Below are 16,743 nucleotides of genomic sequence, written 5' to 3'. Positions count from 1 at the left end.
TTCGATGGCGACCTGGCTTGGCTGTTGAGGGAAGTTGTCGATGACGTCAGGCGATGGTGCAGCCTGCATGAGGAGCGCCAGGGTCATGGCCAGCAACAGGCGCGTGCTGAAATCCGGGTCGGGAAACAGCGAGAGGCCCAGCTCTTTGGACGTCTTCATGCGTATGAAACGAACGAAGAGCACGTCACCAGTGTCTATCGACACATTCGGTTTGCGGAGAAGCGGATTAAGGCAGCGTCTTGGGAGTCACTTGAACAACTTGCATTAACATACAAATACACAAGCATTCTTTTCAGATCTCTCTTTGAGCATGGTGGTGCCTTAGTGATAAAACCACCACCATCTCCCTTCATGCAAAAGTTGTCAAGGGTTTTCCCCACTTTAAGCAACCGTGCCTCAATTTTAGCACGGTGCTGGGGGAACTGTTCGAGTAGCCATAGTTTAGCTTGCCGGTAGTATTGCATCGAAGTGTTTCGAGCCAACGGTTTGCCTTTTTGCCCTCGGTAAATGCAAGATGCATACCAAACTTATCCATTACGGGTATAAAACATTTTCCAGTATCATCACGTTCGATTCAAGTACGCGCATACGCATCGTTTGCACTCTCAGACTCCAGAAACTTCTGAAATGTTGCGACAGCCGTCGCCTTGGCGCGCTTAGTGTTGCCGGGCTCGAGTTCTTCTAACCCCATGCTGTACGTCGGATAAACTCAGGATATGCGAGTGATACGTAGTTGACTTAACATTTGAATGCCAATACACATATTTTCCAAGGTGCTCCTACCTGATACGTCGGAATGGCTGGCTTACATGATTTACCTAACCCTATTGATTTCTATTGGCTATTTGGGGTGATGCCTCTAAAATGATTGGACAATTATTATCACAGTGGAAATGATTAGCTGTTTATATGCATACAAACTTTGAGTGTAGTGCCATATTCAACCATACATTAATGTAGTCGAACAAGTTGATGTGACCATTGTGTAAACAATACGTTTCCCACACCAATCCAATCCGCTAATTGAACTGTTCGCGTTTGTGGCACAAGATGATGGCAAGAATGACCCACGTTTGCGCGGCGCTGGCGCTGGCCGCGGCAATGCTGGCGGGCCCCTCCATGGCGGAGAAGAAGGCGGACGACGAGCTGGTGCTGGGTCTGTTCACGCCGACTTGCTTCGAGGCCTTCGCGACGCACCACGACTTCGCTAACGTCGAGTGCATTAAGGCCGTGGTCAGCAAGGCGCTGAGTTACGCCATCATCACGGGCAGCCTGATCCTCAAGCTGCCGCAGATCCTCAAGATCCTGGGCGCCAAGGATGTCACGGGGCTCACGCCCAGCGCCTTCTACATGGAGGTGGTGCTCTACCTGTCCAGCACCATCTACAACCTGCTGCGCGGCTACCCGCTGAGCACGTGGGGCGAGAACCTCGTCATCCTGGCGCAGAACGTCGTGCTGGTGCTGCTGCTCTGGGCCTTCTACACGCCCAAGATCGCGGTCTCCACGCGGCTCGGGCTCGTGCTGGTGTTCGCCGCCATGGCGGCGGGCATGCTGTCCGTCCCGGACGAGTACCAGTGGCTGCTGGCCTCCGCCGGCATCCCCGTGAGCATCGTGGCTCGCACGCCGCAGGTAAGGAGCAGGGTGGTAATTGCTGTAGTGAGCTGTTGTGTGTGGGGTACACTGATGGTTCTGGGTGTTGCTGGTGATGTGGCGTTAGATCCTGTCGAACTTCAAGCAGGGCCACACGGGCCAGCTGGCGCTCATTACGCTGGTGCTCAACCTGGCCGGCTCCATCGCGCGGTTGTTCACGACGCTGCAGGAGACGGGCGACCCGGTGCAGGTGGCGGGCTTCGGCGTGACTATCCTGCTCAACGGCACGCTGGTACTACAGGTGCTGTTGTTCTGGGGAGCGACCAACAAGGCCCTCGCCGAGGCGTCCAAGAAGAAGGCCCAGTAAGGGCAAACGAAGAGGGCGAGAGGTGGTAGAACTCACGCCGCCGCCTTGGCGGCTGTCGGAGTGTTATTCTGTAACAAGCCGTGTTGCTGGCTGTCTTTCTCCTCGTACTCGTCATCCTGCACGCTGTCGTTGTCCTCGTCATCCTCTTCCGCCTCCTCCGCCTCCAGCTTCATCCTGTTGATCTTCTGCTGCTGCGAGCTGATCCTCTTCTTGGGCTTCGGCTGGTTGAAAATCGGCGGGAAGTCGAGCGTGTTCAGGAACGTGATCGTCTTGGGCGCCCCAATCCTGCTGTAGTACCTCACCATGCTACCCGTGAACGGCGCCTTGGGCGCGACACTCTCCGCCTTCTTCTCCTCCTCGAGCTGCTCGAGTCTCTGCAGCGACTGCGTGTTCTCCACCTCCGTCCTCACGGCCTCCGCCAGGAGCTGCGCCTGCGTCAGCCGGTTTCCCGTCTTCTCGACCGCGGGCTTCTTGTGCTTGGCGGCCAACTTGGCCGCCTCGTGCGACGCCCGTCGCCTCATCTCGGAAGACTCGGACGACTTCCTGGCCGTCGAGGACCGCACCGTCGGCGCCACATACTCGAACACTGGGGTCGTGGGTGGAACTGCAGCTGCTGTGGGTTTATTAACGGCTGCAACAGCCTTCCGCTTCGCCGGTCGAGGCTGGATCGGCTCCTTGTAGCGGCCGGAGCTCGTCGCCGAGCGCTTGCGCCTCGTGGGCTGCTCGTCCTCCTCTGCGTCGTGGACTTCGTCGTCTGGAGCCTCTTCGTCGTCGAAGTCCGAGTCCACGATGTCCTCCTCCTCTGTAGATTAATAAAACCCAATGAATTTAGCAATAAAACCCATTGATAGAATAATGAAAAAGGCGGAGAGATACCTGCTTCGGTGGAGTAGTCTTCGTCTTCACCGTCCTCCTGCCACGCCTCTTGGCCCCAGAACGACGCGTCGGCCTCGGCTTCTTCGCCGATGAGCTTGTGAATGCGCGTGCCGCGAGAACTGCGCGCTGGGAGCAGCTTGCGGGCCTCCGTGTCGGCTGGAGGACTGGGACTGCGGCGGCGAGAGCGGCGCGATGGCATCGTGGATGGATAATGGAAAATGTGTGGTGTTACATAATTATTGTGGGTTTTATGACAGTATAAGGTGGGTTTTAGTCGAAATTGAAGTAAATGGGTTTTGTTGAGGCTGGGTGTGTGTTTTGGGGCTGCGTGCACTCTTGCAGCGCAAGCTCACCTTCGGGACCACAACTGAAGGATCTCTATGTGGTGATTTCCTCCATTGTTACCCAGGGCGGAAATGACCCCGTCGCTCTCTAGAGCTGATAACGCGCAATATCCCAGTCAACTCGACTGTGAGCTCTTGACGGAACGCGCGCATGATCCTTGCCACGAGTTCCGAGCGCACGAAGGTGGTCGCCAATGGTGTTGCACGCGCCGGGCGTGACGCAACGCTAGCGGTGTAGCTCTATAACAAGTTTTCGCGTGGTGAAGTATCTTTCCATTACCGATAGAGTGCTTGATCTCCACTGTTGGCGTACTGTAGGCGCCGAAGCCGGAGTCGTCCGGCAAGGCAACGCGACGACTCGGATGGAAATGAGGGGTAATTCGAGGTCTCGGTCCTTCCGTGCATGACACACGTCCGTGCATCTCCCACCGGCCAAAGTTGAAGTGAATCTACAAGCACGTCGACCAGAGGGAGCGGCTTTCCCAGAGTGTAGCAGCTCCGGGGCTGATACTCCGGACCGGGACACAGGAGCCCACCACTCAAACCCCATCACGAACCCCATTACCGGTTTCGCTGCTTGATGGACCCACATCACTTCTGGACCGAACAAGTCGGTGCCGGGCGCCGTTGTGAACATGTATTTTCTAACATTGGGATTCCCCACCGCGAAATCCTCATTCCCGTCTGCCTGCTGGCGCACGTTCCTGCGCTGCGGGTCACCACAACAGCGCGCGGCGACCGTCGCCACCGAGGCCCCAAGTGGACATCCCAGTGACTGCTTCTCCCCTCCACGACCTCGCCCACCCGCCTCCGGACTGAAAAAAGGGGCTCGGCACAGCCGACACATCGGAGCCTGCAGAGGCGCGGCCAAGTGGCCGCGAGCCTCCGGCCACTTCTTGCCGCAACCAGGAGCGGCACCGACCCGACCGCAAAACGGGACTCGCCAAGCAGCATTCAGAGGCAACCAGCACGACTAGCCAGTCGCGCAACAACAATGCGAGGTGTGTCCGCCTTGTTTCTCCCCATAAATGAGCCCCAACTCGATTTTTGCATCCGCAGGTACCACTTTCAACCGATCGCAGCAAACCTCTACACACAAGTACCTGCAGAAATACATGTGCGACAATAATAATCCCACTTGTTATAATACAGTTTTATAGAAGTTGTTAACACGATATACGCCCGTTTATTTCGACTCAACAACATTTTCACCCAGTGGCGCTATCGCTATAGACAAACGTAGCTCTTCGTTGATCCCATGCCCGTCAACTTCATGCGGACGACCAGCGGGATGCCGTTCATGGCTGTCCAGGACGCACGGGCACGCCATCGCGCCGACCTCAGCGCGTCTCCACCAAGAGCGCTCTCCCTCGTTCGCTTCAGTCTCCAAAACGCCCACTGCACTCTCTGCATTGCAGTCCTTCACTCCAGCACTCCGCGGACTGATTTCGTTCCACTCGACCAGCTGCACCAGCGACCGAGCGGCCCGCAGCGAGTCGAGTCGCGTCGAACGTGGCGGTGGGTGCAGCGGCGTTAGTGCCCCGCGCGAAGTTGGAAGAAAAAGGCAGCGCCGTCACCTGCCAGGGCCTCAGACTAAGAGGCAGGGAACCAATTGAGATTTTCCAGAGCGAGGCACGCTCCCTCGGTCTCAATTGGGGATTCCGTCATGGATCGAAGTCGCAGGACGCGCAGGAGGCAGGACGATAGGCCACGCAAATCTTCCACCATGAAGGCGAGCGTGGCAGCGGCGCTGCTGCTGCTGGTTCAGGACGCGGGGGTGAAATCCGTAGCGGGACAGTCGTGCGCACTCTCGGCCTCGACGCTGTCCACGAGCTGCGACGATGCGTGCTCGCAGTACGAGCCGTGCTTGGCCTACAGCGCATCGAGCTGCCCCGCAGGCGCGACCTGCGTGACAGCAGACCAGTGCGCGATTCAGTGCTTCTCGAAACCGTTGGACGATACGGATACCTTCACGTTCTTGGTGGAGTTCGGGTCGTACAAGAGCAGTAAGGAGCAGGAGAAGGCAGGCAGCTCCGGATCTTCGGCTGGGGGACAGGTTGATGAGACGGATACCTACGTGGTGGCAAGCAACGACGCCGTCTCAAATATTAGCACCATCGAGCTACAGCCGACCGTGACATCGTTGTGAGTTGTTTTGGATACGACCTGGTTGGACTGTGGCTAACTAACTGTGGTGCGTTGATGGTCGGCATGCAATAGTGTGTTAGCAGGAGGCACGAATACCAATTCATCGGTGAAGGGCAAGGTGGCCAGGGTAACCTTCGGCTCCGACGTCATCTCGACCCAATCCAACGTCTCGAACGTCGTACTACGCAACCTGGACTTGTCGACGGATACTACACTTCAGCAGCTCCCAATCGTGCTGCCGACGGCGCTCCAGAAACTGAGTCTCGCCAACACGCTTTTATCGGCGTTTCCGACTCTTGTCGCAAACTTCACCGGTCTTCAGACCCTGTAAGTTTCCATTTGCTGGTTCGATGAGCCCATCCATCGGCTAACAGTTGATCCTTAAATCTCACAGGGACGTGGCTAAGAACTATATCACGGAAATCGCGGCGACGGCAGCACTCAACTCGCTTGTTAACCTGTACGTTTCATCGCCTACGATCGTTCGCATTGGCACGGGAGCTTCGACTGACATCGAGAGTTCATCTTTCCGCAGGAACTTTCTTAAGAATGAGCTCAGTATTTTTCGAGCAGTTTTTCCGAACCTCGAGACGCTGGACTTGAGGAACAACAACTTCACAGATATCCCGCAAAGCATTTACATTCACGACAGCTTGAAAGAGCTGCGGATGAAGGGCAACCCCCTCGCGTCGCCTTGGTTCACAAAGGCGGAAGCAGATTTTCTGGTCCAACTCACGACTCTCGACCTGGAGAACTCCGACTTCACCAAGCCCATTGACACCTGCTATACGGCCAATCGCCTAACGGTGCATTCGGTGATTGTGTGCATTTCCGATAACGGGAACGATGACGGCACAGACAGCAGCGATGAGGTCAACAACACCAGTTCATCTTCTTCGACCTCGAACGTGTTCATTATCGTCGGCTCTATCGTAGGAGGTCTGCTGGTTCTTGGTGGTGTGATCTTTGCTGGTATTTGGGCTTACCGGAGGCGAGTAAGGAGGCCACAAAGCCGACGCTCAAAGACTATTCGCGAGTCTTACTTTGGCGGTGTGTCGCCACCGTTGGCTCGATCGTCTGCTGATAAGGGGTACCGCGGTGGCCGGCGTACTCCTGTGAGTGGAGGGCCACGATTTTGCTCGAGCAGCTACGAAGAAGAAGAAGACAGCTACTCTTCGCCTAGAATTTCTACTAGAAGTACCCACAGTAACAATAGCTCGATGGCGTACTCTCTGTGGAACGATGAAGAATTGCTGTCACTGCAGGTCAAGTTTGAAGAGATTGAGGATATTGGCACGATTGGAAGCGGAGCTTTCGGAATAATCTGGCTTGTCAAGTACCGAGGAAACCAGCTACTGGCTTCGAAGCGTCTTCGATCCGATCAGGTGACCAAACAACGAACGCAAGCGTTCATCGAAGAGATCAAGATGGTTGCGCCGTTTGATCACCCGAACATTGTGCATCTCGTTGGGTGCGCATGGACGATTGAGACTGATCTGCAGGCCCTGTTCGAGTACATGGAGAATGGCGACCTGCGCGATTACTTGGTCGACCCGAATTCACCTCGTCACTGGAGTCAAGAACTGCTGCAACTGGCTGTCGATATTATCGAGGCGCTAGTGTACGTGCACTCTTTCACGCCACCTCTGGTGCACCGCGACCTGAAGTCGCGCAACGTGCTGCTTTCGGGGGACATGAAAGCCAAAGTGACAGATTTCGGCGCTTCACGCTACAAGTCAGTGGACGAGACCATGACTGCAGCTGTGGGCACTGGTCGTTGGCTAGCGCCTGAGGTCATTTCGGGCAGCAGCAAGTATGACCAGTCCGTGGACGTGTTCTCGTTCGGAGTCGTGCTGTCCGAGATGGACACGCACGAGATCCCCTATGACGACGTGCGTGGTGCGAATGGCAATCGACTGAACGATATCGCCATCCTGCAGCTCGTGGCTACCGACCAACTGCGCCCTCGATTTGGCGCAGGTTGTCCGCCGGAGCTTCGAATGCTGGCGGAGCGTTGTCTCGCACAAGATCCTGAAGAGCGCCCTCCGGCTCATGTCGTGGCGTATGAGTTGCGGGTTATTCAGCGCTCACACTACACGCTGCTCTGAGGGTGATAATGAGACGGTCATCTCGGCGATGCAGTTGAGTTCAGGCTATGGTGTTAGTTTAGTATTACTAGAAGAAGACCCTGGAGGTATCCAAGGTAGACATTAATCTTAAGTATAAGTATCAAACAGCCGCGAAGATGAGCATGTTCATTTGGGGAAAAGCATACCCAGACCAGAGGGAAGAATAAGCGGATCTCCATTGCACGAGATGGCTTACAGGAATCACAGGCGATAACTTCTGTACTTAAGTACTTGGCAGACCAGAATGAAGCTATTCTGCGAGACAGTCGCCATGTGGAGAGATTTTCTTGGCATTACCAGGTAACGAAGCTAAAAGAGCGCACCAGATTTCTGGAGCGTACGCAGCGCGAATGCTACTTCAACGGCTGTTGGGCGAGCTTGAGGGTCGAAAGCCATGCAGCGTTTGGCCAGTTCTTGAAGCTCTGGAGGGCACTGCGGTCCGAACGTTGGTAACAACCGCCCCGAAGCCACAAGCTGAAGGATTGCAACGTCAGCGAGTGGATTGCCTCCAGCCCCACGGGCGTCTTCATACGGGAGCATGTGCGTATCCAATTCAGACAGCACGACACCCAGCGCGAAAATGTCGCTGGTCTGGTCGTAGTCCCTGTTGCCCGCAATGACCTCAGGGGCTAACCAGCGACCAGTGCCCACACCACTTGTCATCGTGTTGTTCACCGACCGAACACGAGCAACACCAAAATCACTCAAATGACTCCGCATATCCTCGGACAGCAGAACGTTGCGTGACTTGAGGTCTCGGTGAACGATCGGGGGGGTGAACGAGTGCACGTAAACCAACGCTTCCGTGATGTCGGCGGCTAGCTGCAATTTCTCAGCGTTCCAGTTCTTTGCCGTCGATTTAGTCTTCTCAAGGTATGTTCGCAGGTCTCCGTTTGCCATGTACTCAAACATGGCTTGCAGGTCGCTCTCAATCGTCCAGGCGACACCAAGCAGCTGGACTACACGAGGATGATCCAGCGTGGAGCACAGCTTGATCTCGGCGATGAAGTTCTGAGTATTTTCGTACGTGGCCTCGCCTTTTTTGAGTCGTTTGCAAGCCACGAGCTTGTTCTTGCGATACTTGGCGAGATACACGACACCGAAGGCTCCAGCCCCAAGCTTGCGCACGTCTTCGATGTCATCGGGATTTACTTGCAGGGACAGTAATTCCTGATCATTCCAGAGCGACAATCCAGCGCGAGCAGATCCTAGCGAAGGATCAGAAAAACCTGTAGCGGTGCCGAATCCTTTTCCACGGGCCTTACGGCGGCGGTAGAAGAAGAACGCGATGCCCACCAAAATGAAAACCACAAGAGCGCCTACGACGCCACCAACGATGGCCCCAACGTTGCTACTGCTGCTTCCCGAGCTGGACGAGCTCCCAGCACTTCCAGTGCTAGTGCAAACGGCCACACCACTGATCTTCACCTGTGCTGACTCCGAACACGCTGAAACATCACCGAACGTGTCGATGGTGAACGTCTCCAAGCTCTGCAGGAACGTGACTTGGTCTGTCGTCAGTGCCACACCGGTGAAGGAATTATCACTGAGGTTGAGAGATTTCAACTTAGGCATGTCAAAGATGTTTGACGGGATATTGGTCAACGTGTTGCCGGACAAGTCACTGCGCAAAATCACATAAAAAGTCAGTAAATATAAGCTCAATGCACCCACAAGCAGTCCGTACAGGTTCGTCATGTTGGGGAAGTTGCCACTGCAGGCAGTCAAGGCATTCGTGGACAGGTTCAGCGTCTCCATCGTAGCATGCGAAAACTTGACGGGGTAGTCCTTGAAGTAATTCTCCGAGAAATCCCTATTTCACACCGGCAAACCAACACAACTCATCAATCCCTACGTCAAAGCTTACCACGAAACAGTATCCTCCACTCACACGTGCACGACGGACGTCATGAACTCCAAATCCGCTGGATACGTGCTCAACAAGCAGTTGGACATCTTAAAGCTCACGACATTCGTCGTCGGAAACGTCGACTGCGGCGGATCCGAGTAGAACCCAAGGTTCACCATCGAACTGTTACGTCCACATTAAACAATCAGCGTTCCACCCAGAAAGCACACATCAGCCACCAACACCACCTACATATTCTGCAGCTGCGTGTTGCTCGACAGGAACTCGGCGCTCAGCTTCACTTGAGAAACTTTCCCCCTCACGCCCCACTCACTCGTTCCCCCCACGAACATCCTACAGCATCACAAAAAAAATCAACTTCTTCTCCCCAAATAATAATAAAAATAAAATATCCACTTCCACGTACGCCGACGTGGTGTCCGACTCAAACGTCAACGGTTCGATGTCTTCGAACACCAAATTGGACTCGCTCGGGTAGAACTGGGTCTCGTCCACCTCGCCAGCCAATTGGGAGTCCACGGTGCTGGCCCGCGAGCTGGTCCAGTTGGCCTCATACTTGCTCTGGTCGCTGCCGTACGGGATGAAGAAGACGTAGTCGGTGAACTGCACGGCCCCATTGGCCGCGAAGTCGTCGGGCCCGTTGGTGAAGCACTCGAAGGTGCACGAGTCACTGGCGTTGCTAGAGCCGCTGGAGCTTGAATTGCCGCCCGAGACGCACGTGCCGAAGGTGGTGGCGTTGCAGGCCGTGCCCGCCGCGAAGGCGATGCAGGGGCGGCCCTCGTAGCACTTCGAGCTGCAGTCCGAGGTCAGCGCCGTCGTGTCGCGGCTGCAGGCCGCATCCGCCGTCGCCACCAGCAGCGGCAGCAATAGCAGACGCATTGGGGGCAGGAGTCGTGGAGCTGCTGGAGATAGAATGAGCTTTTTTTCTGTCTGACTGACGAGGGGAGGGGCCAGTTGAACCCAGTGAAGTGGCCGGCGGTTCGATAGGTTGATACAGATGAGCTGAGATGCGACCGATGGCAGAGCAGAGGGAGAGTGGGGCAGCGTCTGATGCAGATGGTGGGGGTGGAGGAAGGAAGGGGCGAATGCGGGAATGCTGTTGGCTCGGGGTGTTGGCAGGCCGATATGAAGGAAGAGAAGAGCTTCCAGCAACTTGTCGTGGGAGCTGATACTCTCGCGAGTTGATACCCAACGCGACGAGCGGGAGACAATATCCACGACTGGGTATCAATGCAACGCTGGATTCATGATCTGGTTGACGCGCTACCTGGAGTTTATAGGTGGAGTTCGCGCCGCTCACCACCGGTCAGCCGTTCACAACAATGGCAAGTCTTCTATGTCGTTGAACTCGCGGCCAGAAGAAAGTGCAATCATATTATAGTAGTATAGCAAGCGGGTTGCTTTGGGGGCAACGTGAAACCCATTTTTTTAAGAAGTAAAATGAGGTACGGACGCCGGCCCCCATAACCTGGGAATGCCAGTAAGCCAATGTTATGCCAGTGGGTGCCTACCATATATACATTAAACGCCTGTCATATCTGCAGCAGATATGACAGGTTTTAAAAAGATATATGTTGACATAGCTCCACCGCAATTACCTTACATGTGTCACTTGTGTCCGCTTGATATCGCCCTGAAGCATGCAACTGCAATAGCTGTTTGATGACTCTGAAAATGTACCCGTCACTTCACACCGGACACCTCCAACGCCGCACCCCTTCCAGATTTCATCACTTTCGGATTTGGCGCGCCTCGGGCACACGTGTCAAGGCGATGGCTGCAGAGGACGTCGATGCGCTGGTGGTGCTGACTGCTGCCTTTCTCAGGCAGGATGAAGCGCTGCATGAGGTGCGCAGGGAGGTGTACAACAAGTTGGTGGAGGAGGCGTGGAAAATTACCATGCGAAGCCGACACTACCTGACTACCCCGTGCCTGGACACGCCAAACGACTCCGCGTGGAAGATGCTGTACACGTACGGCAGTGACATCAATTTCCTGAACGCGACGAGCTTAACCAGGTATGATGTTATCTTAGTGTCGCTAATGTTCTGCGCTACATCTTATACGTGCATGTTGTCAGGTCTGCTTTCGACCAGCTACTGCGGCGGTTTCGCCGCTTCTACTACATTCCACGCAGCAGGTCACGTGCCCCCCCCCAAGCTACACCACTATCACCAGATCCTGGTCCTGGTCCTGTGCTTCTACGTTGGATCGATGGAGCAGAGCTCCCTGTGTATGATGTTCGGTGCTCCGCCGAGCACCATATCGAGCACACTACGCCATGCGGAGAAGGTACTAGCAGGTGCGCTGGACGGCTACGCCCCGGCAAGGATCTCGTGGCCGTCCCACTCTCGCCAAGCCGAATTGGCACAGCTCGTGGAAGCCCGCGAGCCACTTCTCAAGCACACGTTCGGCTTCATTGATGGGAAGAACTTCAAGGTTCGTTTGACTTTGCAAAACTGTTATTTGCTTAAAAAGAAATACAACGTACTAATAACTAATGCTTTAGGTCCAACAGCCTTCAAATCCAGACTTGCAAAATGCCATGTATAACGGGTGGTCGCACACGGTATTCGTGACTGGTACGATCTGCTTTGCAGCCGATGGCTGCATCATTTGGTGCAAGCATAATTGCCCCGGGTCATGGAACGACTCGGACACCTCGTTCGGCTTCAGAACTAAGTTACTCGACCCCACGTACTGCCCCGACGCACGTATGAACGTGGTATCAGACTTCGCATTTCCATGTTCGACCGCCATGGTCGGTCGCATCCTGACACCGCTCAAAGACGGAGATCTCGAGAGAATTCTGCCGTCGCTGAGAAGCTCTGCGCGGACGCTTCACAACGCCATCACTTCGGTACGGCAGGCGGCGGAGTGGGGGATGGGGAGCATGCAGAAGGTATACAGCCGCCTTAATCTCCCACTGCCGTACGACCCCGTTCTTCGCGGCCGCAGAATCAACAACGTCTTCAAAATGGCTGACTACCGTGTCCGCACGGTCGGCATCTCGCAGATACGCACGACGTTTTCAGACGACATGGAGCTGTCGCTATCAAACGAGTAGAGGCCAAGCTAGCATTGTTTGTAATGAACCAGCAATATATTTCTCTTTGTAGTTGATTTGAGCGGTATCGTCGACTACAACAGCAACTTGATGTTAACGTTTTACATGAGGGTAGATGCAATATGATGAACGCGCTAGTGGATCATGAAGTTATAGCGAGCATGCTAGAATGTCATGAAGATTATTATGCAAACGGTAGAAGATCATGAACAACACGTTTGGTTTGGGAGGTTTAGTGGTAAGTGACAAATACAAAGGAACTACAAAGTAAATAGTTAGCCTCGCTTTGATGATCACGCATGACATCTGAACTGGTCAACCTCCACTCACTCCTTCTTGGTCAGCGCACCAATCAATAGGAGCAGATCTTGAGTACGGGCACGCGCTTGTTCGCGATCACGGCGTGCACGGTCTTCTCTTCCCAGTTTTTCCTCACGGCGGCGCTCCTCGGCTTCTGCCTTCGCTTCCAGAAGCCGAGCCTCGTTTGCCGCTTTTTCATCACGGCGACGCCGTTCCTCGTCCTCACGACGAGCCTCCGCCTTTCGATCACTCTCCTCGCGCAGCAGCAAAAGCGTCTCGAGGATGCTTCCTCGCATGCTGTTGGCACTACTCTCTAAACCATCCAGCTTTGTCTAGAGAGAGGTGGTTGCCTTCATCGCGCGAATGCGCTTGGCTTTGGCGTAGCTGGCCTCGACCGTGTCCCTGTCGACTTCGCGAGTGCGCTTTGCACCTACAGTGTCGCGGAAACTAGACAAATCCCCACCCCCAAGGAGATTCGAGGCCTTTTGGAGCTTTGGGTACTTGGCCGCTTCGAGGTCGTCGCGGTTGACGGTGCCGACACCTTGCACCAATGGCAGCTGCGACGGTAACGAAGGTTCGCCACCGGTAGGGTTGGCATCCCCCTTGCGGGGTTGTGGTAAGCCTCCACAGCCAAAGCGTTGTGTAGCAGGCATTGCTCGGGCAGGAGCAGGACGTGCGGGAATCGTCACCCTAAGCTTCCGCGCACATCGACGGAGTGAGCAGGTCTTGGAACTCGCCACGGTTCAATGAACGGCTGGAAGCCGTCGACTCCTCCACGACCGACCCGTCGGAGCCCCGTGACCAGTCGACTTCCGAGTGCTGTGCAGCACCTTGAACTTGCGTCGCAAGCTCTCGAAGTCTCTCTCAGGCGAACCTCTTGGGCGGTTGGCGTTGTACGACATTGCCAAGCGTTCCCACTCGTCCCTGCCGAGAGGTAGCGGCTTCTCAATGAGCATCAGGAGGCGGTCGATATCGGCCTTCGTGTAGTTAGTGATTCCAGTGTGCTTCAGCATCTACAAACACTCACATCAATACAATATCAACCACGTTGCAAATGTGCATGGACGGCCGTCTTGAGTCAGTGTACCGGGTGTTCAGGTTGGAGGCGAATGGTGGAGACGCGCGTGAAGGGGCGAAGTGCTTGGAGCGTAGTAAAAAGGAAAAGTGGGAGCCGACGACAGCTTCGCCCCGCCAGCGCTTTGACTGGAGTGCTGTCTTCTCCACCACCCATGCACGTAGAGGCTTGAGATATATGCTAGCTTCACTGAGGTGCGCGCGAAATCTGCGCGCGCAAATAACAAGTCATCATGCGTGAAATCTTCGAAGCTTCGATGGGCCCATCAACACGTTGTTGGCGCGAAGGTTGGCGCGAAAATTGTCGCGACAGTACTTTGCTCTTCCCAGCTCGTTGTTGATACGAAACTACATTGCACCATTCTGACAATGCATTGCAATTACCATCAACCAACAGACCGCGAACCGTTAACCACAAAGCAATTGTTCATTTGTTCACAATACACGCACCTACGCAAAACCAACATCGCCGCCTTGTTCGCTCTTTCACCTTGCTCTCTTCTTCATCACTCTCGCTACTCCATCTTGTTTGCTGCTCACGCCTTCGCCTTCGCATGGATCTTGCGCATCTTGAATGTCCCGGTGGCGGCATCCACTCAGCCCGCACCGACATACAAACCACAAGTCATCGCCATAGTCGACAATCACCTCCTCGCCACGGTGAATATCTTGCATCGTTGCCACGACGACGGTGGCACGGCGGCCGTTGGCTACTTCGACGAACTTCGCCACTGGTTGGCAAGAGTGGTTCACAAATCTCATGAGCCCTCCCATGTTCTCGGCGTTGATCACCACGCATACTGGAGACGTGGGCCGCTCTGGACGCTGCCTCATCACCAGGCGGTAGCGGCTATTACGAGGTCTGCCGGCACGTGAAACACTAACGTGCTCCATTTCGCCGAGGTATTGCCCCAGCACTTCGCCAGCTTCGATGTTTTCGGCTGCGACAACGCCCAGCATTCTAGTGCGCACGTCCCACCTTCAAATAGACCTTGTGTGATTCGGTCAGCGCATTGCCGCAAAGGCCCTCGTACGGGCAACAGTTGATGTTGCAGTACAAGTGCAGAAGCGAGTTGCGGCAGGAGCCCACGCGGCAAGCTGACGGACAATCACACCACCCATAGTGAGGCACCGTCGGGTAGACCGTCGCGAGCGGGTTGAATTGCTCACGCAGGTGGATCACGTGGTGCTGCCACTGGGCTGGCACAAACTGGTCACGTGGTTGCGGCGCTTGCAGTCGAGCCCGAGCTGCCACCTCCATATTGACCCGCATTACCCCGGGTGGGTTGATGGCCGGACGGTCATCACGATGGGGCACCGATCGTCGGCGAGAGTAAGGCGCGGCAGCGTCCCGACATGTGCGCCGACCTTCTTGGCGGGGATGAAGCGCTTTGCGCGTTCTCGGGCGCGCAGAAGAATTCGGCGGCCTCTCCACCAGCACCGGCGACGACGTGGTGGGGCTGGAGCATGGGCGAGTTGTCGTCTCCGGACTTGGTGACGGGTTGGTCGCTGCCTTGGACAGGGGGCGGCTTCTCTCAGGTGTCTGCCACGGAGGGGTTGTCGTGCTAGTAGCACCGGCGGAGTCGCTGACTCCATCGTCACGGCGCTTGCTGCCGTGGTCGTACTGTTGATAAGACTGGGTGTTCGGAGGCGTGTTTTCGTCCTCGCTGGGCGTGTCGTTGATGCACCGAAGCCTCCAGTGAACTGCAGAGTGCGTCTGGCGCACCAGTGTTACTGCATACAAACAGCTGGCGGGTCCCCTCAAAGAGCAGCACATTCAGTTCTTCAGCCGCACACACCTTCTTGAAGTGGAGTGTTCGCACCGTCGGATGTAGGTTCGAAAATGAGCGTTGCTTTGCTCTGGCGGAAGATATATGCACGGCGATATGCACGCAGAGTGAAAGATGCAAACGTAGGAGTGATGATCAGCATAAAGTATACAAACACCAAGACAAAACCTTTATGATGGCTACACGCATACAACTAGGGGTAGGGCAGTTTATCGAGACGATATCTGCGTCTCACGAGATTTATGCGCGGATATGCCGCTGCATATCTGCTGCAGGTATGACAGGCCTTTAATGCATATATGATAGGCGTCCAGTGCGTCGAACTTGGCTACCGTCTTACCCCCATATCAGGTGCCCCCATCAGAAGAGAAAGATCTGACGTGCAAACGATAATACACTAGCCAGGAGGTTCATTCATATGATTCACAAGTCATAACTAGCGTTAGACCCTGGTCCAAGTGAAGAACGTGTGCCAATGAAACGAGGGTTAGGTGAATAGCTGAGATTCTTGGTCACGACTGGCACATGTGCTGTGGCTGGTCCAAGTGTGCACCGCCAACCACCACGGCCACCGCCCATCGTGCCGCCCTGAGTTAAGTACATCATCGTCAAGGCGACACCCTAGATTAGCTTGTGCTTGGCGTTGGGGGCGGGATGGCGAGTGGTTACACTGTAGATTGCTCTGTAGATGAAAGACATGAAGCCTTGTCACACCACAGCTTCTTGTACGAGTGTGAATGTTTGGCATGCAAAGCTTGCTCGAAGGTCGTCGAGCTAAATTTTGAGGTGTGGTTTTTAAATCCCACGAAGGCTGCGCTGGTCCGCAACCGAGATGGTAGCAGCAGCGGCACAGGCAATAACAAAGGCACATCTTGCAGCAGTTTCACTATCCATATTGCTAGCACAAAATTATCTGGCTGGCACACGTCGTGTTGGCGTTCCAGGAAGTAGGGCTTTCTCTGCCTGAAACAACACTCGAATAGTGGCCTCTACTGGGCAGCATCTTGTTATTTGTATGTAAAATGACCTAACCCTATAGATTGATTTTCGCGCGCCCTCGGTCGTTGATTCCGTACGAGGAAGCAACGTCCAGGTCACTTGGTTTCAGTATAGGGTTAGATCGGAAGCAACTTCCTCTTGCTTGAAACAACGTTTGGTGTTATTTGGTGTTATTTGGCCAATGAAAAT

At 54.9% G+C, this 16,743-nt stretch overlaps 4 protein-coding genes across 4 annotated transcripts; 2 read left to right on the top strand and 2 right to left on the bottom strand.

The window, feature by feature from the left end:
* Positions 1–1,050: 1,050 nt before the first annotated feature.
* On the top strand, positions 1,051–1,957 carry IUM83_13200 (Mannose-P-dolichol utilization defect 1 protein; the record flags this gene model as incomplete). The annotated part of the gene is made up of 2 exons (XM_067937861.1): positions 1,051–1,629; positions 1,718–1,957. 2 exons carry the CDS (start codon positions 1,051–1,053, stop codon positions 1,955–1,957), a joined length of 819 nt encoding a protein of 272 aa, XP_067786812.1.
* A 32-nt stretch (positions 1,958–1,989) lies between these two features.
* IUM83_13199 (Vacuolar protein sorting-associated protein 72) lies at positions 1,990–3,032 on the bottom strand (the record flags this gene model as incomplete). Its single annotated transcript, XM_067937860.1, has 2 exons — positions 1,990–2,759; positions 2,834–3,032. 2 exons carry the CDS (start codon positions 3,030–3,032, stop codon positions 1,990–1,992), a joined length of 969 nt encoding a protein of 322 aa, XP_067787004.1.
* Positions 3,033–4,903: 1,871 nt separating this feature from the next.
* Positions 4,904–7,433, top strand: IUM83_13198 (TKL protein kinase; the record flags this gene model as incomplete). Its single annotated transcript, XM_067937859.1, has 4 exons — positions 4,904–5,322; positions 5,398–5,652; positions 5,720–5,785; positions 5,861–7,433. 4 exons carry the CDS (start codon positions 4,904–4,906, stop codon positions 7,431–7,433), a joined length of 2,313 nt encoding a protein of 770 aa, XP_067787003.1.
* Positions 7,434–7,763: 330 nt separating this feature from the next.
* On the bottom strand, positions 7,764–10,203 carry IUM83_13197 (TKL protein kinase; the record flags this gene model as incomplete). Its single annotated transcript, XM_067937858.1, has 5 exons — positions 7,764–9,078; positions 9,142–9,267; positions 9,346–9,486; positions 9,556–9,657; positions 9,731–10,203. 5 exons carry the CDS (start codon positions 10,201–10,203, stop codon positions 7,764–7,766), a joined length of 2,157 nt encoding a protein of 718 aa, XP_067787002.1.
* Between the last annotated feature and the right edge of the window lie 6,540 nt (positions 10,204–16,743).

The sequence above is a fragment of the Phytophthora cinnamomi genome, assembly GCF_018691715.1.
Source record: "Phytophthora cinnamomi strain GKB4 chromosome Unknown Contig63, whole genome shotgun sequence".
NCBI lineage: Eukaryota > Oomycota > Peronosporomycetes > Peronosporales > Peronosporaceae > Phytophthora > Phytophthora cinnamomi.
Note: the sequence above shows the minus strand (reverse complement) of the source record. Positions and strands in the feature narration are given on the sequence as shown.